This window comes from Salvia splendens, unplaced genomic scaffold (genome assembly GCF_004379255.2).
Source record: "Salvia splendens isolate huo1 unplaced genomic scaffold, SspV2 ctg599, whole genome shotgun sequence".
In the NCBI taxonomy this organism is placed as follows: domain Eukaryota; kingdom Viridiplantae; phylum Streptophyta; class Magnoliopsida; order Lamiales; family Lamiaceae; genus Salvia; species Salvia splendens.
The window spans coordinates 1-25306 of NW_024599260.1; the positions used below are offsets into that span (position 1 = coordinate 1).

General features: G+C 33.6%; 3 protein-coding genes across 3 annotated transcripts; all 3 read left to right on the top strand.

Moving 5' to 3' along the window:
* The first annotated feature begins 6792 nt into the window (after window positions 1-6792).
* Window positions 6793-9113, top strand: LOC121790728 (2-oxoglutarate-dependent dioxygenase 19-like). Its single transcript, XM_042188867.1, has 4 exons — window positions 6793-7074; window positions 7373-7614; window positions 8271-8601; window positions 8845-9113. Exons 1-4 carry the CDS (start codon window positions 6793-6795, stop codon window positions 9091-9093), a joined length of 1104 nt encoding a protein of 367 aa, XP_042044801.1. The 3' UTR covers window positions 9094-9113.
* Window positions 9114-11037: 1924 nt separating this feature from the next.
* LOC121790726 (2-oxoglutarate-dependent dioxygenase 19-like) lies at window positions 11038-18883 on the top strand. The gene is made up of 4 exons (XM_042188865.1): window positions 11038-11274; window positions 11357-11592; window positions 17819-18146; window positions 18614-18883. The coding sequence occupies exons 1-4, from the start codon at window positions 11050-11052 to the stop codon at window positions 18863-18865; spliced, it is 1041 nt and encodes a 346-aa protein (XP_042044799.1). The 5' UTR covers window positions 11038-11049; the 3' UTR covers window positions 18866-18883.
* A 4807-nt stretch (window positions 18884-23690) lies between these two features.
* LOC121790727 (2-oxoglutarate-dependent dioxygenase 19-like) lies at window positions 23691-24996 on the top strand. Its single transcript, XM_042188866.1, has 3 exons — window positions 23691-23938; window positions 24257-24498; window positions 24660-24996. Exons 1-3 carry the CDS (start codon window positions 23696-23698, stop codon window positions 24994-24996), a joined length of 822 nt encoding a protein of 273 aa, XP_042044800.1. The 5' UTR covers window positions 23691-23695.
* Window positions 24997-25306: the final 310 nt, after the last annotated feature.

The window sequence follows — 25306 nt, forward strand, 5'->3', positions numbered from 1 at the left end:
TATACAAGAGCGTGTTGCACCGGGCTGTGTGAACGGTGAGAAGACGAGGATCTCGGTGGCGATGGCGAACGGGCCGTCACGAGATGTGGTGGTGAATCTCAAGGATGCGCGCGACCGGCGTATTGATAGGGAACATGATATTCTATTTTATTTCGGAAGGGAGCTGATATTCTCTCCGTTATTTTATTTAGTTTATTTATGCTTTACTATAGTTAGTTGTTATGATTTTATTTACTTGTATACTGGTTAGGATTTGATTTGCTTTGATTTACTTTCCTAGTTTATAGGAGATTTTTTTGTACACACATATTATAAATATGTGTGGAGTCTTTTATTATTACAAACAGAATGAAATTAAATTATTAATCTCGTTCTCTCCTTCGGTTTTCCTCTAGGAGAAACCGCCAATCTACGCTATTTTCCTCCTTTGTGCTCTCTTTCATATAATAAATTCAATAGAATTAATTTCATATCAATTCCTATCAAATTGGTGTTTTTATTATGTTCTCATCTCCTATTGATTTCTACCACCATGTCCGTCTTGCTGTCAAACTCTCCTCCAGACTCTCTTCCTCGGTTTTCTGGTGTTAACCCGTGAGGTGGATTTTGGATATTCAGGAATATTTTGACTATCACTTGTTCTCTGATGTTGTCTATGTTTTTGTGAGGTGTTTTTTGACCATCCAGCATCTGTATGACTCCATGAGTATCGACATTGAATCTAATTGCTCATGGCAAGAATTTCTGGATGTTGTTTATCATTACTTTGATGAGGATGTCATTTACTTCGCCGAGACGAATAAACTTCTCAACAAAATTATGGAAGCGGTTGCATATCTAGCAAAAAAAGAGGTCACATCTGATTCTATCATCGAGCCCGTTGCAAAAAATGACGATGAGCCAAAACAAATGTCGAGTCTGATCCCTTCATTGAAGAGACGATAAAAAATGATGACGAATTGGCCAAGGCGTTAGACGAGGCAATGAATTTGGTGGAAACCAATTTTCCTCCAAATTCTCATAGCCTAAAAATTAATGTTGTCGTCATTGGTTATGTCAGTGAAGTTGCTAAAGAGATCTCATGCCAAAGATGATTGCTAAAGAGATCTCATGCCAAAGATGATTTCTCCATCACTTGTTGCGGACCCAAAGGATACAATTTTATTTGCAGATGAAGATTCAAAGAAAGACATCGACAATGAGATGGAAGATTATTGTGCTGACTTCACTTGATGGCAAGGTGGTTTTCAAGGTGGGAGAGTTGATAGGAACATGATATTCTATTTTATTCCGGAAGGGAGCTCATATTCTCTCCGTATATTTATTTAGTTTATTTATGTTTAGTATTATTTAGTTGTTATGATTTTATGTACTTTCTATAGTGGTTAGGATTTGATTTGCTTTTGATTTACTTTCCTAGTTTATAGGAGATCTTTGTACACACATATTATAAATATGTGTGGAGTTTTTTATTATTATAAGTAGAATGAAGAATTAAATTATTAATCTCGTTCTCTCCTTCGGTTCTTCCTCTTGGAGAAACCGTCAATCTACGCTATTTTCCTCTTTGTGCTCTCTTTTCATATAATATATTTAATAGGAATCTCATATTATTCTATCACGTGCTCCGGTCAAGTACGGGGATTATATACTAGCACAACAGAGTAACCAGCTCAATGGGAAATCATTCTCAAAAGTTTTAGTATTGAAGATTAGTGATAATCAATTTCCTTGAGGCTCATCCAAAATCTGAAAATTTAACTAATAAACCGTTACTATGTTTTCTTACTGTCTCTGAATTGGATTATTTACTCAAATTGGATAGATAGGAGCAATAGCAGTCCTATAACTCAGTCCATCTTCATTTTTCCTTTGCTTCATCAGTATTTTATTTTTAAGCCCAATTACTTGCAATAGTGCTCTAAATTATGCCCTTTAAATCCACATATCCCTATTTTCACACTATTTTACTTAAAAAAATTGTTTTAACAAATTAAATAAATGGAAAAATAAAATAGATTAAGAACACAATATGAAAAAACTACAACGAGAAATAAACTAAAAAAAGGTACAACGAGAACAAACTAAAAAATGTACAAATAAGCTTCAACGGTTACGTGACCAAATTTCTTCAATCATATCTATGCATGAAGAACGTGATTGAAGCTAGCCGATAAACCCCGATTTTGGGGTTCATGGGCTACACCGGGCTAGGTCCAACTTCCTATTCGTCCCAATTGGTGATTCCTCCACCTTCATCCTCAATTATCATGTTATGCATGATGAGGCATGTATACATGACATTAGCGATACAAGATGAAGAAAAGCGTCAAGCCTTTTACTATGCGCGATTGCAGCACACCAAATGCCCATTCGACATCCTTCTGCACAGCCTGCTGGCTTTGAGCAAATAAAGCTCTCCTCTCATCCGTTGGGAATGTGATTAACTTCGGAAATGCGGGCCACTTCAAGTATATGTCATCAGCCAAGTTATACCCCTTACGATACGGTTGGCTGTTGACAGTGAAGTCGGTGGTCGGGCCTCTACCATAGCATAGTTCAACTTTCGTTGAAGAGAGACGATGAGTTCAAGACATTGATTTCGTTGTTTGACCTGGCCACACCAAAGTAAGCACGTCATATCTAAAGTCTTTGGTTTGATTGGGATTATGCAGCGGAAGAGTGCAGAAACACACGGATCCTTAAGGATTTATTTAGGGATTAAGTGATTAAACCAAATTTCTAGCAATTTATGACGGTCAGACCGTCCCACAACAAACGGATCCTTAAGGACCTATTTAGACGATTAAGTAATTAAATCAATTTTCATACAATTTATGACGGTCAGGCATCCCATAGCTCCTTGATGTTGCGTACTGAAAGACGTCATTAACAAGATCAACTTCGGTGTTGTTATATGATCTAGTTGAAGACGCAAATACTAATTATAATTATCATTATTGAAATATAATTTATGTAACGGTACTCTTTCGAAAATGAATGGGTGATACTATACGCCCTGATTAAATACTGAAATCCTCAATTATATAAACCATTTAATTAGATGCTAATTAGTGATTTAACACTAATTAATAGTTTAAGTAAGTTCAAAGTCTTAATTAATAGCTACTCGCCTACTCTTGTTGTCGTCGCCTATATATATACACGTAGGATCACTAGCGAAGCCATAACTTTAACATTGGGGCCCACATTATTGTTAGTAGTTGTGTATATTTTTGATATTGTCGTTTCGCTATAGAAAAGTTGTGCGACATACATTGTAGGTGCTATAAAAAAGAGATGAATGATGAGAGAATATAATTACAACATGATCTAGATGCTAAATATGTAATGGAAAATATAATTACAGTGTCATCAAAATTGTGTAGTTTATTTTTTTAATATAAATTTAATTTTATATGAATTTACGGAAACAACGAAAGTTAAATTGAGAATAAAATACAGAATTTCCCCTATTAAAATTAAAAATATATTAAAATAACAAAAGTAAACAAAAATAAAGTAGCAAAAAAGTATGAACAGAATAGAGAATTATTTAATGGTAAAATAGAAAATTCAAAGCCATGGTTAAATAAAAAATTCCTAATGTGGCTTCGCCACTGTGTAGGATACATATGTATACACACACATAGGCATGCACAAACCGACCCGGCCCGGCGGTTAACCGCCGGTTCGGGCCCGCCGGTTCATGAACCGGAACCGGGCCCGGAACCGGCGGGTTGAACCGGCAGAAGGGTTGAAGGGTCGGAAGGGCCGGTTCAGGTTTGGCAATATATTGAACCTGAACCGGCGGTTCAAAACCGGCGGTTCGGCGGTTCGAACCGCCGGTTCAAAGGGTTAAATAGTGTTTCGTAGGTTAGGGGTCGTAGGGTTCGCGTAGGGGTTTAGTATAGCCGTTGGAACCGGAGGTTCGCGGGTAAACCGCCGGTTTGAGGGGTAAACCGCCGGTTCGGGAGCCGGTTTCTGACGGTTCCGGCAACTTTTTCAGAGGCTAGGCCGTAGGGTCAGTGTGTAGGCCTGCAAAACCGGTCAGAAACCCGGTTTTCGGTCAGAACCGGCAGTTTTCTGACGGAAACCGTGGACAACCCGCCGTTTAGGGTTGAACCGCCATATGTTTTTGTATATGCAAAAACAATTACATAATTGTATTGTATATACTCTAGTCGATGAAGTATATTTCTCTATACGGCTAAATGAGGGAAACTTTTGACAATTCTACTATATTTGTTGATTGTTAGACGAAACTCAACATTTAAAGTTGAATTGCTAAAGGTGTCCTTAATTTAGTTATGTAGAAAGATCTTCTTCGCCGGTTAAGAGTATATATATAATACACTTATACGTTTAAGAACTTCAACATCGTTTCTTGTCATTTGTAATTAGTTCTTCACTAGTAGTCTCATTTGTATTTAAATTTTGTTTAAGACTTCAAGACCGCCATATATTTTCAATTTGTAATTGTTGTAACTTGTAACGTGTAATTTGTAAACATGCAATTTCAATAAAATTGCAACTTTATCCGTATTTTTTTCAATTTTATTTACTCACATTTCATAAAAAAACAAACTTGAAAAGTGTAATGTAAGTTGATTAAAATTGAAAAGTTGAAAAATGCAAAAAAAAAAAAAAAATTCGTCGAACCGTTGAACCGGAACCGGAACCGCCGGTTTTTTGAACCGGAACCGGAACCGCCGGGAGCTAGGCGGGCCGGTTCAGGTTCATACATTCCCCGACCCTTGAACCGCCGGTTCATGACCCTGACCCGGCGGTTTTCGACCCTTGTGCATGCCTACACACACATCCTTTCTAGATTAAGCTACTAGTTATGACCACATCTGATGTTTGATGAAGTAATTACTAGTAGTATATAATTTACTAGTAGTATATAATTTCTTTCTACAATAGTTCAGAGCTTGTTCTAGATTTTATAAAATTCAAAGTCCCTATGGCCCCATCCCCCACCCCTCCTCTAACGTGTTTCCACAATATCACAGTAGTATTTTTAATATTTTAACAATATTTATTACTGTAAAATAAAAATGTATCCTCAATCGGCGGCCGGTCAAAGTGATACCACCAATGTTTTCTATGTAGATACACTGTTGCAGTAACAATTTCGTTGAAGACGGCAGTCTTCAGTTTTTACATCTCTACTTTATTAGAAAAATGAGATATATCCAGGGTTAGTAAAATATTCATACCCGTTTATTTTATTTTAAAATAGACCATTAATTCATTAACAATATTGTACTTTTATATGCAACGACTAAAATATATCTAGGTTTATATTTATCCAAACTAAGAACAGGCTGAAGAGGAAGTGACCTAAATATTGGTGAGAAATGGACATCGTTTCCAATCTGTCGATCATGAAGCTTTTATGTGTACATTTAATTATTTGGTTATATTCTCAATGAAATACTCCTCCGCGAGTATTAATGTTCCATTCGTAAATATTTATTTTATTATTCTTTTATTAATTTTAATAAATGAACCTTATATTTAACTGACTTTTTACTTATATTTTATTAAAACTTAATATTTATATAAAAAAAGAATCACAATGCATTAATTTTTTCTACCACATTCCTTTACGTTTCTTAAATTAATCCAAATAAAGTAATATAATAACAAATGGAGAAAGTATTATACTGTTATTATTGGACTTATTGTAGTCCTTTTTTCTTTTTTCTCACGTAAAATCAAAATACACACTAGTCTTACCCAATAAGAATGAATATATATTGTATCCAAAATTCTTCGAGTATTTATTTAGATTTCGCACACGCACACGCACACGCACAAATATATATACCCCCGGCCATCCTTTTAGGGGTGAGAAAAAATATCGAAATATCGGCCTTATCTTATAAAAAAACAACTGAAAATATCAAATTTTTGGTATACCTCGACAAACAGAATTATCTGGACAACATACATTTTCGTTGCCAATGGACAACCTTGGAGAATTTTAAAGATAAAAGAGATCTAATTAAGAGCATAAAAAACGCACACCCCTCTCATGCACGCGATGGCGCACGTGCAGCTCACGCGGCTATATTGGTCAATCACGTACCTGGCCTACTTTGACAAAAAAATTGAGAGAGTAAGAAAGATTTTAGTGCTAGCTTAGAGATAAAGCTTTTAAATTACTACTATAAAGGGAAAACACTGTAAAAAGTGGAGGTGAAGAGAAAATTTTAGTGCATGCATGAGTTGTTGATAACCTAAAGTCCTGAAAAGAACAATAAGTTAACTACATTCAGATAAGAAGACAAATATATATAGAAAAAGTCTCATTCGTCTCCGTTCCGAAATTTCTAATTCAATATATACTTAGAATATAATTTCTTCCACTTTATTCCCCTTTGGTATTAGAGAACGTCATCAATTACATGCATATCAAACTGCCCGGCCAGCCACATTCCTTGAAAACACTTCTTATCTATACAATATATATTGCCTCTAGCACAATGATTTTGACTCATATATGCGTATATGTTATTTTCTGTGGTTACGTTCAACTAAAAACTTTACCGTATATCGACCATGACTCTTTCTACTGGATTTTTCAGTTAAATACAACAGTTAAACTTGATTAAATTCAACAAAATTACAAGCTTTTCATTGTTGAAATTCGCATACAATGAATGCAATTAGCCACCCTCTTTCTATATATATGTTAATTAACTTAGGATTAATGAACTACCTACCTACTATAAGCTGAGATTAATCGATTAATCAATTTAGCAAACCCTAAACTTCAAAAACATGGCACCAGCTGCAGTTTCTACAAACTCATCAGCTGATGATACTCGTCGCCATCAGCCCTTTGAGTTCAACGAATCGGTCCAATCCTTGGTAGATGCTTCCGACAATCTGGAAGCTCTCCCGACCAAATATAACCTCGGAGACACCAACGACACTAGGGCTTCGAGCTGTGAGTCACTCCCCGTCATTGATTACTCTGCCCTCACCTCCTCCGATCCCCATCAACGCTCCAAAGCCATCGCTGAACTTGCGGAAGCATGCGCAGATTGGGGTTTTTTTGTCGTAAGTAAATCTCACTTTTTTTTTGGTAACTGCAACATTAAATTTGAACCAATGATAGACTCAAACCTACGACCAGCTTGGCCTTGTTGACAAATGAAACAATCAAATATCTCGCATCAGTGTAAGAGCGAACTTGAACCAATTGGTTTTAAGATGGAATCAGATGGAATTCAATTATTGTATCAATGGAGCTAGTCCAACTCAATCAGAAAAATGTCTAACCCTGATTTTAAAAATTGGAACTTAATTTAAGAAGTTCTATAAGACATGCATTAACCAATATCGTTTGTGAGTGCAGCTGGTGAATCATGGGGTACCGAAGGAGTTGATTGAATCAATGTTTGCAACGGTGAGAGAATTTTTCAGGTTGCCGGACGACGAGAAAAAGCAGTACGAGGCGAAAAGCACTTCGTCTCCAATCGCCTGTGGAAATTTCAACTTGAAGAGTACTTCCAATGAAACCTTCACTTTGTGGAGAGATTTCCTCAAGCTCTACGTGCACCCCGATTTCCACTGCCCCACCAAACCCCAACCCTTAAGGTACCTCACAAACTTTCATCTTTCCTTCTAATATTGTGATGCATGGCTTGTTAATATATATCTAGAGAGTTGACATAAAATAAAAACCTAAACTATGTACAAATTACAAGCTTAGCAATGCCATGCATTGAATCTATAAAATAACTGCAATACACCTATAACTAATGAAGAGTATTATTGGTTCAATATATACGGAGTATAAAATATACTCCCTTTGTCCCATAAAAATAGAAACTTTGGGGATGACTCAGATTTTAATGCATAGCTGGTAAAGTATGATAGAACAAAAAAGTGATAAATGTATTATTAGTGGAGAATGCGGCTCACCTTATTAGAGATTAAGACTTTCCATGAATGGATGTGAACTATTTTTATGACGGACAAAAATAGAAATAATGTCTATTTTTAAGGAACATAATAGAGTATATAAGAAGCATCATGTACTATTAGATAATTCTCATTTGATCCACTTCACATATAATATATTTACTCCTTTAAGTCTATATTGAGATATTTACACGTGAGTTATATTGAAAATGTGAAGTAAAAAGATATCAATTCAAATGCCAAATATGTCACTAATTAATTTCAGGATGAAATCTCATTTTGGTTAATCTGGTTGATCCATTTTTAACCAACTTGTTGTTGGCATGCAGGGAAATTCTGGCTGAATACACTGAAAGAACCCGGAAAATGGCACGAGAACTGGTGGGAGCAGTAGCAGAATCCATGGAGCTCGACCGTCAGTACGTGGAGGAAGCTTTGGAGCTGGATTCAAGTTTTCAAAAATTTGGAGGAAATTTCTATCCACCATGCCCTCAGCCAGATCAAACAATAGGGCTGCCACCACATAACGATCCGGGCCTCTTTACGATATTGCTCATCCACAACGGACTAGCTGGCTTACAGATCGAGCGACAATCCCACTGGTTTGAAGTCAATCCTCCCCCCAATTCTATGATTGTCAATGTTGGTGACCACCTTGAGGTAACTACCTAGCTTGACAACGTCAAAATTAATAAAGTTACTACATGAAAATATAATTACATATATTTTTACCCCTCAATCTAGATACCGGATATCATTTGTTATTAATTTGTTTTTCAAAAAGTAAATATTTTGGACCAAATTCATATTTTGGTCATATGTTTAGAATTAAAATTGATCTTTACTCTTGAATTTATAAGAACGTACTAATATTGATAAAAGTACATTGTTTAATTGTGGCAGATATTTAGCAACGGGAGATGCAAGAGCTCGCGGCACAGAGCGGTGGTGAACAAGGAAAGGGAGAGGCTGTCGATCGCGGTGGGGAACGGTCCCGGGAAAGATGTTGTGGTGGGGCCGGCGGCACTGCTGGTGGAAAGGGACGGCGGCGCTTTGTATCGGTCAATGAAGTATCAAGAATATGTGGAGTCTCAGCTCAGCCGCACTTTCAATGGCATATCAATTCTCGATGAGCAAAGGATATCGACTTAATTAATAAATTATGGACGAGGTCAAGATGGATGACATGTGTGTAATAAAATTGTGTGTGTGTGTGTGTGTGTGTGTGTTTTTTCTATTGAGAGGATTGGTGCATTATATATTTATGTGTAGCTTACCATTGTTATTTATGTTTGAAAATTGTTTCTTTTTTTGAGAGGAAGATATAATGTTGTCTTTTCAAAATTCGTAATTAAATAATTTATTTATATTTTTATTATATTGGAATATCTCGTATACAACTGTTGCCGGTAAGTTTTGCAAACATGATGAGCGGCAATAATGTCACTAATAATATTAAAGTAATTATTTTAAAGCAAATTTAAAATATATATGTATAATTATACACAAATGAGAATGTTAATTACTCCATTTCACAAGACCAAATGTGAGTTTTTAAAATATTCCTATACAAATATGGTGACAGTCATGTGGTAGTAGATTTAAGTAACTAGATTATTTTTACTTCATTTTAGTTATGCGATACAAAAGTTTCATAACTTAATTTATTAACTAGTAATTAGTTATGTAAATTACTTTCTCTCTTCTGAAATATAGTGAAACATTATTTATAGTACTATAATTTTTTAAATTTAAACTATTCTTTCACAAAACATAGTATAAAATTAAATTTAATATAATGATAATTCTGATGAAATCATATTTGCACATGTTCATGTAAAAGCATTTGCAACTATTGTATTACTACTATAAAATAGATGATATAGAATTAATGATAAAAATATCAATGTTTAATAGACTACATATGAGTTGAAGGGTGTACAATATATATAGCACTTAGTTAAATTTAATCATTTTCTCTCTCCTAATTTTTTTTTTCAAAACTTAAATTCATGTAATTCTTTTGATTTTAGTTAAAGGTATTTTTTTTTGAGGAATCTAACAACTTCTTACATGCATGTGTGCAGCTCGAGATATTTGACTTATGTTCAAAAATCACTCCCAACATTAATGTACGTTATAAGAGTTTTTTTGTGCCACACATCATATACATTGTACTATATCAGTCTATGTTACACTTAATATCAATATATGTATTGATGATTTTATTCCCTAACTCCAGGATATATCAGAACTACTTTAGTTTAACTTAGACAATTATACTATTTTTATATTAAAATAATTAAAATTGATATCAATAAATTATCGCGATTAATGAATGTCTTTAGACTAAAAAATCTAAAAAATAGTAGTAATATTTATTCTTAGTTTTTATTTTGAAAATTGTTATTAGTTTTTATTTTAAAAAATGTTATTAAAAATGTTAATTATGTAGTACTCCTAACTTATAAATTTAGTAGAGAACAAGTTTAAGATAAATATGGACCCAATTCAGCAGTCAAAAAAACCCTATAGACAACATGATAAAACAAAAATATCACAGAAGTGCAGAACAATACTCACACAAAATGACACATGTTCATTTAGATATTAAAACTAAAATAAAAGTTCTGAAAATAGTGACAGACCGATTCTAGACCATTTATTTTAAAATAAAGATGATAAGAGTAGTCCAAAGTTGTACAAATACTATATTGGAAAATTCTAGGTGACATGACTGCATCAAACTTTACGAGACCACAATAAAATATCATACTACTAACATTAATAGAAATGTACTCCCTCGTTCCATCAAAGAGCCATTTTGATATTTTGAATTGTTTATAATTTATAAAATTATTTTATTTTATTTCATTTTTAGTATACGAACCCATATTATATCGATTTGTTATATTTATAATCTAATACTATAAAATTAATATTTTAAATGGATTTCACATTTCACTCATTTTCTCTATTTCCTTTTTTTTACGGAGCGAAATAATTTCTTAATACTCGTATCAAGTCAAAAGAGCTCTTTAAACAGTGGGCGGAGGGATAGTTGTGTACAAATCTCTCTTTGTAGTTCTATCTATCTACAGCTGAAAGATGGCAGCAGCGCGAAGCATTAGTTGCGTGAAACATCTTGCAGAATCACCTAATCTCTCTTCTATCCCAACCAATTACATCTACCACACCGATCCTGCTGAAACTGAAGTCGAAGCTTCAATTCCGGTTATCGATTTTTCGCTTCTCACCTCTCACAACCCTCTTCACAAGGCCAAAGCCATCCACGATCTCGACCAAGCTTGTCAAGATTGGGGCTTCTTCATCGTAATTAATTCATCATATACTATAAATTAATTTGTTTCTTCTTTATAATGGTTTTTTCATTTGTATACTATTTTGGGTGTAGCTGGTAAATCACGGCATGCCGGAAGAGTTGAGGCAGGGCGTGCTTGAAGCTGCGGCTGAATTTTTCAATCTGCCGGAAGCGGAGAAACCGGAATTCGAACCCAAAAATGTATTGAGCCCGATTAGGTATGGCACCAGCTTTAATGCTGCAACTGACAACGTCTTTTGCTCGAGGGATTTTTTGAAGGTTTTTGTGCATCCTCAATTCGCCTCTCCTCACAAACCCCAATCTCTAAGGTAAATTAATTACTACCACTACTATCTTTTCTTTGGGAATGATTTAATAGTTCTAATTTACTATAAGATTTAAAACTAAACCAATTTAACCAACTGTTTCGATTTAACTATGCATCATTAATGAAATATATATTCCACAATAATAATAATAATAATAATAATAATAATAATAATAATATAATAATAATAATAATAATAATATGAGGTAGGTCCAATGATGACAATATTGAAGGTAATATTGACGATTATAATTAAGTGGTTTGTGTGTTCATAATTACTAAAATAGAATAGGACAATAGGTTGACGGGTCTAATTAAATGTGCATAGTTACATTAATTTTTTCCTTAAACTTTGTTTTGTGCCATTTATTTATCAATAAAGAAGGAAATGTAACAATGACAAGAATTGGATCACACTAGAAGAAAAGAAAGCGACTGGTGCGGCCTACACTTAATAATTTTATTTTTTGGTGTTTGGATAGTAACATCGACAGCATCTGGTTATGTTTGTCGTTATTCTCCTTTTCACATCTTAGATCTTTTTTCCTTCTTAATATTACGCGTTCGATCTAAGGCATCAACGGATCAGATTGATTCTATAAAACTGGTTCCGTGTTGCATTATAGAAGGTGGTTGTATGCATTACAGGGTTATTATTGACATTTGACGGAAAATTAACTGCCACATTTTGGTATCTGCGAATAATGCACCACATGGTCACGAGTAATGCATATAATTGACTATATAATGCACAATATGTGAACTGCAATGCATACGAATAAGATGTACCATGTTATGATGTTTGACACACGTTTCTTGTTTCCCCTAAGGGTTTAATAAGCTTAGGGGCTAGGGTATAGTACGTAGACATGTATGTAATCTTCACATGGTCACGAGTAATGCATATAATTGACTATATAATGCACAATATGTGAACTGCAATGCATACGAATAAGATGTACCATGTTATGATGTTTGACACACGTTTCTTGTTTCCCCTAAGGGTTTAATAAGCTTAGCGGCTAGGGTATAGTACGTAGACAGGTATGTAATCTTCACATGGTAACGAGTAATGGATATAATTGACTATATAATGCACAATTTGTGAACTGCAATTCATACGAACAAGATGTGTTGTGTTATGATGTGTGACACACGTTTCTTGTTTCCCCTAAGGGTTTAATAAGCTTAGGTGCTAGGGTATAGTACGTACGCATTAATAACAAATTATAAAACGATACGAATAATTCACCAAATTGTCACGAGTAATGGATGTTATTAACTATATAATGCACAATATGTGAACTGCAATGCATACGAATAAGATGTACCATGTTATGATGTTTGACACACGTTTCTTGTTTCCCCTAAGGGTTTAATAAGCTTAGGGGCTAGGGTATAGTACGTAGACATTACTAACAAATTGTTGTTATTGGAATATACGTATGTGCATTATTTGGTTTAGGTACTGCATTATGTAGCTGTTAATTGTCATTATCTCAGTATATTATGCATTATTAGAGGTATTGTGTATATGGGTTAATCAACGGATTGAAGATTACATACGTGCATTTAGTAATGTCTTCGTACTATACCCTAGCCCCTAAGCTTATTAAACCCTTAGGGGAAACAAGAAACGTGTGTCAAACATCATAACATGGTACATCTTATTCGTATGCATTGCAATTCACATATTGTGCATTATATAGCTAATAACATCCATTACTCGTGACAATTTGGTGAATTATTCGTATCGTTTTATAATTTGTTATTAATGCGTACGTACTATACCCTAGCCCCTAAGCTTATTAAACCCTTAGGGGAAACAAGAAACGTGTGTCAAACATCATAACACAGCACATCTTGTTCGTATGCATTGCAGTTCACAAATTGTGCATTATATAGTAAATTATATACATTACTCGTTACCATGTGAAGATTACATACATGTCAACGTACTATACCCTAGCCCCTAAGCTTATTAAACCCTTAGGGGAAACAAGAAACGTGTGTCAAACATTATAACACAGCACATCTTGTTTGTATGCATTGCAGTTCACATATTGTGCATTATATAGGCAATTATATGCATTACTCGTGACCATGTGGTGCATTATTCGTAGCGGTTTCCAGCCATTATTAGATTACTATTGTACCCTCATAATGCACAAAATAGGACAAATAATGCAACACGGGATTAATTACCCAATGTTGATCTTGACCGTGCATTTCTTTAATCTAATGGCTGATATTAAGAAGGAAAAAGGAGGAAATATAGGAAAAGGAAATGAATACATCCCTATATATATATATATATATATATATATATATATATAGTAGTGATCTACGGCAAATGTCCCTTAACCAAATAACTAGAGAACAAATCATAGCCACGAGATCAAAAAAATCAAGGGCTAGTATTAATTTTTGAATTTAAGGAGATATTAGTTCTCTCAATCACAAATTTACTCCATAATAACAATGCAGGGGTATTATGGTCATTGACGGCAGCTAGATCCTTGGTGAGAGGCCACTCGATCTCGTCGGAGACGGAGGCAAGGAAGGCGACGGTGTTGTCGCCCTGGCGGAGGCGGATGATCTGGAGATCTCCGGCGGCGATCTCTTCTATCTATTTTTCTTCCATGTCTTCTCTACAGCTCAACTTCAGCAGCACCACAAGCTGGTAAGAAATTCAGTAACAGAAGAATTTTATGATATCGATCTTGTGAGAGCCGTAATCATCCGCTTTAAGCAATCAAAATCAAGCTAACTACCCTTGCAAAACTCCCACATTATCGCTTTCTAACTGTAACATTCTCTCTATCTTCATAGATACCCCATGGCCAGCATTACTGTGGGCCTCAAATTTCACCCTTCGCCCTGCTTCCAAAGACTCCGGCCGCCGCCTCATTCACATGGAATACTTCCCCGTAGTTCATCAGTAGCAGCAAAATCCACTTCTTTCCAATTGCACGAGGTCAGCCCCACATTTCTGAAATCCCCCAATTTTACTACATCTATTAATCTGGTTTCTTCATTTGTTAATTTTTTAATTATTCGTGGTATATGTTTCTGATTCATTATCTATAATTATTGCAGAAAATCAAGTTTATTCGTTTAGCTAAGGCTATGTAATTTTGAATTTGGATGGAGAAGAATATGCAATTTCAATGTTATAAACTTCGCTGCGCGGTCAGTTGCATTGTTGATGTTCAAAACTTCAGTTATTCTCAAATCAAATATTAAATGACATATCAAAATATTTGAGCATAAAAGTGCATTTTTTGGCAATCCCATAGTAATCGTTTTTAGTCACTCCATCTCACGATTCTCACCCATCTGCCTCCAGGCTCCAGCACTAACCCAATCACTCTTCTTCACGTATGTTTTAATTTGTCACAAAAGATTTAGTTTGATTGTAATTCAAAAGAGTAAGAAATTGGCAACAAAGTTAAATTGATGATTTTTATTTACATTTTAAAACAATGAAAAACAACATAATTTCGAGCAAAGTTAGTAATTTACTTTGGTAAGAGTGATGTGTTTTGTAAACAAGAGTGAACTAAAATCATGCTAAGAGTGATGTGTTTTGTAAACAAGAATAAAGTAAAATCATGCTAAAAGTGATGTGTTTTGTAAACAAGAGTGAAGTAAAATCATGCTAAGAGTGATGTGTTTTGTAAACAAGAATAAAGTAAAATCATGCTAAAAGTGATGTGTTATGTAACCAAGAGTGATGTGTTTTGTAAACAAGAGTGAAGTAAAATCATGCTAAGAGTGATGTGTTTTGTAAACAAGAGTGAAGTAAAATCATGCTAAGAGTGATGTGTTTTGTAAACAGGAGTAAAGTAAAATCAGAATAAGAGTGATGTGTTTTGTAAATAAGAGAGAAGTAAAATCAGAATAAGAGTGATGTGTTTTGTAAACAAGAGTGAAGTAAAATCATAATAGAGTAATGTGTTTTGTAAACAAGAGTGAAGTAAAATCAGAATAAGAGTGATGTGTTTTGTAAACAAGAGTGAAGTAAAATCATGCTAAGAGTGATGTGTTTTGTAAACAAGAGCGAAGTAAAATCGTGCTAAGAGTGATGTGTTTTGTAAACAGGAGTAAAGTAAAATCAGAATAAGAGTGATGTGTTTTGTAAATAAGAGAGAAGTAAAAGAGTGATGTCTTTTGTAAACAAGAGTGAAGTAAAAGAGTAATGTGTTTTGTAAACAAAAGTGAAGTAAAATCAGAATAAGAGTGATGTGTTTTGTAAACAAGAGTGAAGTAAAATCAGAATAAGAGTGATGTGTTTTGTAAACAAGAGTGAAGTAAAATCAGAATAAGAGTGATGTGTTTCGTAAACAAAAGTGGAGTAAAATCAGAATAAGAGTGATGTGTTTTGTAAACAATAGTGGAGTAAAATCACAATAAGAGTGATGTGTTTTGAAAACAAGAGTGAAGTAAAATCACAATAAGAGTGATGTGTTTTGTAAACAAGAGTGAAGTAAAATCAGAATAAGAATGATGTGTTTTATAAACAAGAGTGAAGTAAAATCAGAATAAGAGTGAAGTAAAATCAGAATAAGAGTGATGTGTTTTGTAAACAAGAGTGAAGTAAAATCACAATAAGAGTGATGTGTTTTGTAAACAAGAGTGAAGTAAAATCAGAATAAGAGTGATGTGTTTTGAAAACAAAAGTGAAGTAAAATCAGAATAAGAATGATGTGTTTTGTAAATAAGAGTGAAGTAAAATCACAATTAAAATGATGTGTTTTGTAAACAAGAGTGAACTAAAAGAGTGATGTGTTTTGTAAGCAAGAGTGAAGTAAAATCAGAATAAGAGTGGTGTGTTTTGTAAACAAGAGTGAAGTAAAATCAGAATAAGAGTGATATGTTTTTTAAACAAGTGTGAAGTAAAATCATGCTAATAGTGATGTGTTCCAGGTTAGAGTGTGGTTTCTTTGATTTTTTGCTATAGTGATGTATTTTTAAGCAAAAAAACACATTTCAACTGAACATTAATAAAATTTGTGATATTTCTATTATTTCAATTGAACCTACTAATAACAAAATCATAAAAATATATAATTGATAAGATTGATCGTGTATTGAAACGAGAATTTATGTAATCGAAGATGAAGAACGTATATTGACATTTGAATCGAAATTGTTATTGAATTCACTCATGAAACTGAGCTCGAAATTGAAGCACAAACTGATTGTGAAGATAGAAGAAAGCTTAGCTAATAACAAACTGAAAATAGGTATTTAAACCTTAACAAACTAACATCTACTTTTGATCAAACGGCGGTGATCAAAAGTTACAACTAATAAACAGATCCGACGGTTCCTGAACCATCAAGCAATACTTTAGCCTTTCTTCTCTGAATCATCTAGTTTCCACTTTCAGCAATGGATTAGTTAAGCTATCATACACAATAATAATTAATTTTATAATCTAAGATACTTATATATGAATATAGTTACTTAAAAATTACGATCATATCCATGCATAGGCTTATATAATGAGATAGAAAGGAAAATTAAAACTCAGATCCTGAGCGCCGCGCCGAAGCTACGGCGACGGCGAGCGACGGAAGCGCAACGCCGGCGTCGGTGCGGGACCTTCCTGTGCGGCTGAGCTACCGATGAGTGCGAAGACGGTTCCGGCAATCGCCATTGTCGCCACCAAAACTCTCTTCTGCGACACCGCCATTGGGTGTTTGTGTGAGAGAGAGAGAGAAGAATAATGTTTTGACGTGAGGGGCGGAGATGAGATTAGAGAGACAGAGATATGTGAATACTCCAAATATGGAACAATGTATTTCCCAAAATACCCCCATGCAATTTTTATTAATAGAAAATGAATACTTAATTTAGTCATTAGATTAAGATAATGAGTGGCTGAGATTTGTTCTCTAGTTATACACTTAAAATTAGTTATACCTTGATCACTAACCTATATATATATGTTAATATTTTGAAGTGGGGTAAAGAAGATAATGCACAAAATAACATGGACACGCTATGTTGATTGACCTATTTTGTACACTAATGAATATTTATATAACAACTACTCATCTATATACATTTGGTTGGATAATGCCTATCAAATTTATAATAAGTATACCATACCATGAAAAATAATTTTGAAGCACGAAAACAATGAAATTAAAGAAAAGGTTATACTCCGTACTTCTTTATTAAAATTTATTGTTCTTGTACATAAAATGCATATGTAGACAATTGCTACCGGAATATTGTGAACGAAGCCGCGATGTGGTATCGAAATTGTCGAAAGCTATATCACAAAGCCTAGGGTTGGAGGAAACGGAAATGGAGACGGAGTTGGAATTGAGGTCATCGTTACAAATTTTCGTCGCAAATTACTACCCACGCTGCCCTAATCCAGAGGCGGCAATGGGGATCCTACCACATTCCGACCACGGTCTTTTCACACTTCTCATACAAAACGACGTCGGTGGCCTTCAGATTCAGCATCACCAAAGATGGTTTAATGTAAACCCTCCTCCCAACTCCATACTAGTCAACACCGGCGATCATCTTGAGGTACGTACAATCTAATCTTATTAGGGGGTGTTCGATTGGCAAGATTAAATCTCATAATTAAATATGTATCATGTTTGGTTCATAAGATTGAACCCTTCAACTTAATCCTAGATGGATAGTCTCATGATAATTAGTCATAGCCTCCCCTTCCAACTAAAATAAACCCACAACTTAATCCTAGATGGATAGTCTCATGATATTAATCATGGCAACCGAACGCCACCTTATAAGATTCAGTTAGCGTGTTCTTTTTTAATTTGTTGTAAATTTATCATAAGAAAAGAAAGGGAAAAATTATCACATCAACGTCTTATTATAATTTTATCTTAAATTAAAGTACACTGAAAAATAAGAAGATATATAGCTCGATTTTTTTCCATCCCACTAGTGAAAAATTATCATTCCTTCAAATGAGTGATATTCCATCAAAATTAGTTACAACTCATTAATAAAGCGTATTTATATAGATATTTAGCAATGGAAAGTACAAGAGCGTATTGCACAGGGCCGTTGTGAACGATAAAACGGCGAGGCTTTCCATTGCAATGGCAAACGGGCCGTCTCTAGACGCAGTCGTAGCCCCTGCTCGTCGGCTTGTGGAAGGCGAAGGCGTGGTGGCGGCTTATGCTGCGATGAAATATAAGGATTATCTATTGGAACAACAGAGTGGCCAGCTTGATGGGAAAACTATGTTGAAACGAGTTCGGATTCAAGACTAGTAAACTTCTAGAAGCTTCTGGAAATATCATGCTATTGTTTTTTCCTCGTTGATCATTCTACGAATGGTATATCATCAAATAAATCAAGATTGTGAGGATCAGTTTAGTAGTGTTTAACTTTACATTTTTTTTGGTAACTTTACATTTTTTTTGGTAACTTTACATTTTTAACTTCGTTAAGGTAAGGAAAAGTAGTAGTAGTAGTAGTACTAGTTTATATGCCGATGCCTTTTCGTAATGAAACAAAGTAATTAATGTTTCTCACAGCCCAATCCCATGAGCCCAACAACTAACTATATACATAGGTCTTCAAGGAAATTCGTTTCTGGCCAGGCCTGGCCCGGCCCAAACGACTGTATGCAATTATTCCTAAAAGGCTAATTCCAATTTTGGTCTCATACATTTGTCCTAAAATTCTTTTTGGTCTCATACATTAAATTAGTGACTTTTTGATCCCTAACATATTGTTTTGGTACATTTTGGTCCCAAATAAGGTCACAAACTTAATGTATGGGACATGAAAAGAATTTTATGAAAAATGTACGGGACTAAAATTGGAATTTAGTCCTAAATTATAATTAAGTTATTAAATTGACCAAACATTATGACTGTTAATTCCAGAAAATGGTTATTTTTGACCAAAACAATATGTTTTGGACCAAAATGTACAAAAATAATATGTTAGTGACCAAAAAGTCACAAACTTAATGTATGAGACCAAAAAAATTTTAGAGCGAATGTAAGGGACTAAAATTAGACTTAAGTCTTCCTAAAATGTAATTATAAATACATTTTCATATATAACTACATATTCATATGTCATGAAAATAACTACACCTTTACATATCACAAAAACGTTACAACCGTAAATGTCACAAAATTTTAATTTTATGACTACTCTTTTACATTTGCGTCACGTACAATAACTATCCACCCATAAATTTTGAAAACCTTAGTTAGTGATATATTGATATTTATAAATTATAAGTCTCACAATACTTTAAATTATTATGCTGGTTTATATTATAGTGTTCATTTTTTTTACAAAACAAAATAAACTGACCAAGCATGGTTACTCAACCTAACAACTAAGAGACGGAAAAGACACCGGTACTAGCGATTCGTGCCCCATTTACTAGGATTAATTACAATTATTTAATATTAATTATGATATTTAACCTTTGATATTTACGTAATTAGCCCCATTTACTAACATTAATTATAACTATTTACATATTAATTTAATAATTAACCTATGATTATGTAATTAGACCCATTTACTAGCATTAATTATAATTATGATAATTAACCTTTTATTATGTAATTAAGTGTAATTAAAGTAACTAATTACTGGTTATCAGCCCTCATGAGAGAAATACCAAGCTTGCTCACTATAAATACATTGTTCTTGTTTCTTAGTGTTCTCATCATTCTTTTGATTCATTATCTGAACAGGAAATTAGAAAACGGAAAAAAGTGGAAAACTTTTGAAGTTAGATTTTCAAAAAAGAACATTTTTCTAAAGAAGAATTATAAAAAGAAAGGTTAATTAATTCGAACATTGCACGATTCCGCAAAATTGGTCAAGTATCCTTCATCTAGATGCAAAATTTTATATGGAGTAGTAAATGAAGTATCCTTCATCTAGATGCAAAGTTGGTCAAGTTGATCAACCAACTATGATAATATAGGCAGGAACATACTGAAATTTGATTATGGGCGTTGAAGTCTTCGTAGCATTTAGTTGGAAATCTTGCTTTTCTATTTGTACAACGTGCCAAAAAAAATTGGAACACTAAGAATTTTTAAGGACAAAAATGTAGGTGAACTATAAGTATACTCCCTCTGTCCTAGTTTAAGAGTATTGTTTTGCCATTTTCATCCGTCTCAGTTTAAGAGTCACATTTAGAATATATCATATTTGGACATAAATTTAACTTCATTGTTGATGAAATTTACACTCAAATATCATTACTTTTATAAAAATAAAACAAAACAAAATCTTAAACATACAAAAAGTCAAAAGGGTCCCACTTTTCACTATCACACTTCAATTATTACACTCCAACAACCACTACATCACTTCAATTATTACACACTCCAACAATTTCTTAAAATCTGTGCCCTAACTAAATTGCACTCCTAAACTGGGACGGAGGGAGTAGTCAATTCCAAGAAGAGTATTGTTCTATTTGTAAAATACTAAGAGTAAACCTCATTTAAAATTTAAATCCTAACCTAGACTGGCTTTAAAACAAATTCCCAAACTTCAATAAATATTTAAAAAAAATTAAACCATTCTTTTTGTAAAAAATTATCAAACGACACTGTTTTTTAAGGACACAAAAATTAAGACCGAATTACTTGCGTTGAATTTTTTAAAAAATACTCCTTCCGTCCCACAATAAGAGTCACATTTTGTCATTTCGGTTCGTTTCACAATAAGAGTCACATTTCACTTTTACCATAGATGGTAAGTAGGCCTCACATTCCACTAACTCATTTCACTCACATTTTATTATAAAATCAATATTAAAAAGTGGGCCGCAAAAGACAACGTTTCAAAATTGAGGACAACTTAACTTTTATAAGGACGCTTTCATTCGCGTCCTATAATTTAAGTTTGAGCACCAACAATAAGAATACTTTTTGAAGCGTTGGTGGTATATTTAGAAACACAAACTAACATCCATAATTATATTAAATACTATGTATTTAATGGTTTTTTTATTGTGGGACTTTTTCAACATCTAAACCATTGGAGGTTGTTTAGTTTGTTTGATATTATATAAAAAAATGAAGATGTATATGTTTTATAATTATTTTTTGAGTATTTTTTTCCTTAATAAAACTAAATAAATCCTTAATATAATTGCTAGATGTAATGTTACTTTCAACTACTAGGCATCATTTGGTGAGTATGTCTTGTTTCGAATAGAAATAATAATATTATAGTTTCGACTAGTTAATTTATCTTAATTTTATATTTGGTAGCTAAAATAATTTTATATTAATGGTGTTATGTTAGTAGGAATGTGGTGCAGGAATACATCCAAATGACAGAGGGAGTAATATATGTTCATAGATATACTTTGGGAAACATATACCATGTTGAATAATGTGATAGAGATCCAAATAAAATTGTCAAACTTATAAAATTTATGATAGAACGTAAGCATAACAAAAGTGCAAATATAATTTTCAACAACAAAAATTCTGTAAATTGACAAAACTTAAATGAAATTAGGACTGTGGATGTGATATCCCATTTTAAAATTTGGTTATAATACCATAATTAACTATTGTAATTATTAGACATGCAATTATGTGATTATAATTGTGGTGTCTCTCGTGGGGTTGTGTTGTCTATATTAGTTCTCCTTTTCTCTTATTGGTTAATATTGTTTTGGTTGTTTTTCATGTTTTTTATTTGATGTTTTAGCAGTCGAACTTTAGCTCAACGCAGCTGCAAGCCGGAGCATTTGTTGTTTCATTAGGAAAAGAGTAAAAAGTCAATTTTAGTCCTAAACATATCATCAAAATACGAATTTGGTCTAAAATATTTACTTCTTGAAAAACAGGTTCATAACAAATAAAATCCTTGTCGGAGTGGTCATTTTTTGACAGTTCCGTCAAAAAACTAACAGTCAACACTAATTGCACAGTGGCATGACCGTTATATTTTTTATGGAACCGTAAAAAAAGGACCATTATGACAAAGATTTTATTTGTTATGGACCTGTTTTTCAAAAAGTGAATGTTTTGGACCAATGTACTCCTCACTCTTTATTTTCAGAAACATTTGTTAAATGAAACATCTTAAATGATTCTATTATTTAAAACAAAAATGTTACAAATATAACCTTAAAAAAATCATTATGTCATTAAGTTTTTATCATATATATACTTTCCTATCCCTGAAAAATATGAACTATTTCCGTTTTAGTCCGTCTTGTAAATTATGAACTTTCTAAATTAGTTCAACTAAATATTACAAATAATGTGAATCCAATTATATAATAACACTACTTCCATTTTCTTTTCTCTTTCTCTATTTTAATGTATTAATTGTATATTAAAACATATGCTTCTTCAAAAATTCATATTTGTAAGGGACGAATAGAGTAGTATGTATAATCAATTTCATGTGCTAAGTACCAATCTATTAAAATATTATATTTCCTTCGTACCAAAAAGTAGTAATTTCATTTTGCTATTTTAGTTTGTTTCACAAAATTAATCAAATTCACCGTTTTTAGAAATCTTTTCACTATACATTACACTAATAATAAAGTGGATCCATTAATACTCCATCTGTCTCTTGCTAAGTGATTCACATTCCATTTTGGGACGTACGAAGATAAGTGAATCATTTTCTTTTTTGGCATTCTCTCTCTTACTTTTTTCTCTCTACTAGTATGTTTCATCTTTTACTTTATTCACTCTCCAATTTACTAATAAAACTTAATTTTCTTAAATTTCATGCCGGAAAAAATGTCTCTTGTAGCAAGGAACGGACGGAGTAGTATTTTAATTATTTTTCTCAATTTTTTTTTATTTCATCAACTTCATATTAAATCTATATTATATCAAAAGTCTCCATTTATAGGAAACGGAAAAAATATTTAATTTTCTATATTGGACGGCTTGGAAACGAAGACCGAGATACAACTTAATTCCATTAATATGAGTTGAAAAATATATACTGCATTGTCTGATTTATGTACTACCCAATTACATCTTGACATGTGTTGACTAGCTAGCTCACTAGCTCTCTATATATAGTTACTTCACGTCCAACACTTGAGCATAATAGAAGCGAAGAGAGAAATGGCATCCGAGTCTGATTCATTTATGCCCTTTGAATTTGATTCCCCTCTGAAATTATTATCAGATTCTTCCTCTTTGAAAGCCGTCCCTTCCAAATTCAACCTCACCAATGACCGCACCGCATTCACTTCTGATTCACTCCCCACCATCGATTTCTCAGCCCTTGTTGGCTGCGATCCTCATCAACGCTCCAAAGCTGTCCACCACCTCGCCACAGCATGTCAGGATTGGGGTTTCTTCATTGTAAGATTGATACTATTACTTAAATATTATTGTTGATTTCTTCATAGTAACACCAATATATTGGTGTGTGTTATAATGCTAACTTTTCTTAAATTGATAACTTATTAACTTATCAACTCAGTGTATTAAAAATATCGCCACGATCACATTACAATGTCAACACAAATTTGGGTTGACATTTTAAATATCAATATCAACACAGTGTATTAAAATATCAACAAAGTTTATGTTGACATTTCAATACACTGCGTTGATGAGTTAGCAACAGATCACACATTTATATAGATTCTAACTTTAGCGCATGCGTGTACCGTGCAGCTTGTGAATCATGGGGTGCCAGAGAGATTGATGAGTGAAATGTTTAGGGAAATGGTAGAATTTTTCAGTTTGGCTGATTCGGAGAAGAAGCAGTATGAAGCCAAGAGTGCTTCAGATCCAATCAAATGTGGAAATTTCAACGTCGCCAACACTTCAAACCAAAGCTTTACATTATGGAGGGAATACCTGAAGCTCTACGTCCATCCCGACTTCCATTGTCCTCACCAACCTCAACTCTTGAGGTAAACAATAAAGTGGTAAAAATATAGTTAATGAAAATGAGACTCACCTTATCAAAGAGAAAAGGTTATCGAAAATAAATAGTGACTAATTTTGGTGGATCTCGAAAAATAGAAAAATGAAAGTTTGGAATTTATATTAATGGTGTTATATATGTTGGTAGGGATGTGGTGCAGGAATACACCCAAATGATAAGAGTATTAACTAGGAAGCTAATCGAAGCTGTATGCGAAGCCCTAGAACTGAATCAACGTCGTTACGTGGATGAAATATTGAAGATGGAATCGAGTTTTCAATTGTTTGCGACAAATTACTATCCGCGTTGCCCTCAGCCGGATCAAGCCATCGGCATTCCGCCGCATACGGATCATGGTTTGTTCACTTTTCTCATACATAACGGCGTCGCCGGTCTTCAAATTGAGCACGACGGAAAGTGGTTCAACGCTGATTCTCCTAAGAATTCTATTTTGGTCAATGCAGCTGACCAACTTGAGGTATAATTAGCATGCATGAATCATACAAAATCATCCAACATATCATTAGTAAAAGAAATAGAACTTACCTTCAAGAAGATGAACAGACAATTACCTAGCTTTTCTCTAATGATCGCCCCAAAAAAATCAGATAACTTCTCTCTCTGGAATCCAAAGTCGTAGTTAGAGTGTCGAAGTCGTAGTTAGATTGTCGACTGTAAGGCGGACCACTTCAATAGCCCCGCCCTTTTTTTGTCCACAACCCCAGTTTTTTTGTCAGCACCCAAAAAAAAGGTTTCCGTCACTATAGGCGGACACTTCCAATAGCCTCAATTTT

Bases quoted from the DNA above. Each gene is read 5' to 3' on its own strand.
- LOC121790728 (XM_042188867.1), top strand. From the start codon at position 6,793: ATGGCACCAGCTGCAGTTTCTACAAACTCATCAGCTGATGATACTCGT. The intron at 7,075-7,372 runs GTAAGTAAATCT...TTGTGAGTGCAG, and splicing joins CAGATTGGGGTTTTTTTGTC to CTGGTGAATCATGGGGTACC. The intron at 7,615-8,270 runs GTACCTCACAAA...GTTGGCATGCAG, and splicing joins ACCAAACCCCAACCCTTAAG to GGAAATTCTGGCTGAATACA.
- LOC121790726 (XM_042188865.1), top strand. From the start codon at position 11,050: ATGGCAGCAGCGCGAAGCATTAGTTGCGTGAAACATCTTGCAGAATCA. The intron at 11,275-11,356 runs GTAATTAATTCA...TTTTGGGTGTAG, and splicing joins AAGATTGGGGCTTCTTCATC to CTGGTAAATCACGGCATGCC. The intron at 11,593-17,818 runs GTAAATTAATTA...ATGCATATGTAG, and splicing joins CACAAACCCCAATCTCTAAG to ACAATTGCTACCGGAATATT.
- LOC121790727 (XM_042188866.1), top strand. From the start codon at position 23,696: ATGGCATCCGAGTCTGATTCATTTATGCCCTTTGAATTTGATTCCCCT. The intron at 23,939-24,256 runs GTAAGATTGATA...TGTACCGTGCAG, and splicing joins AGGATTGGGGTTTCTTCATT to CTTGTGAATCATGGGGTGCC. The intron at 24,499-24,659 runs GTAAACAATAAA...ATATGTTGGTAG, and splicing joins CACCAACCTCAACTCTTGAG to GGATGTGGTGCAGGAATACA.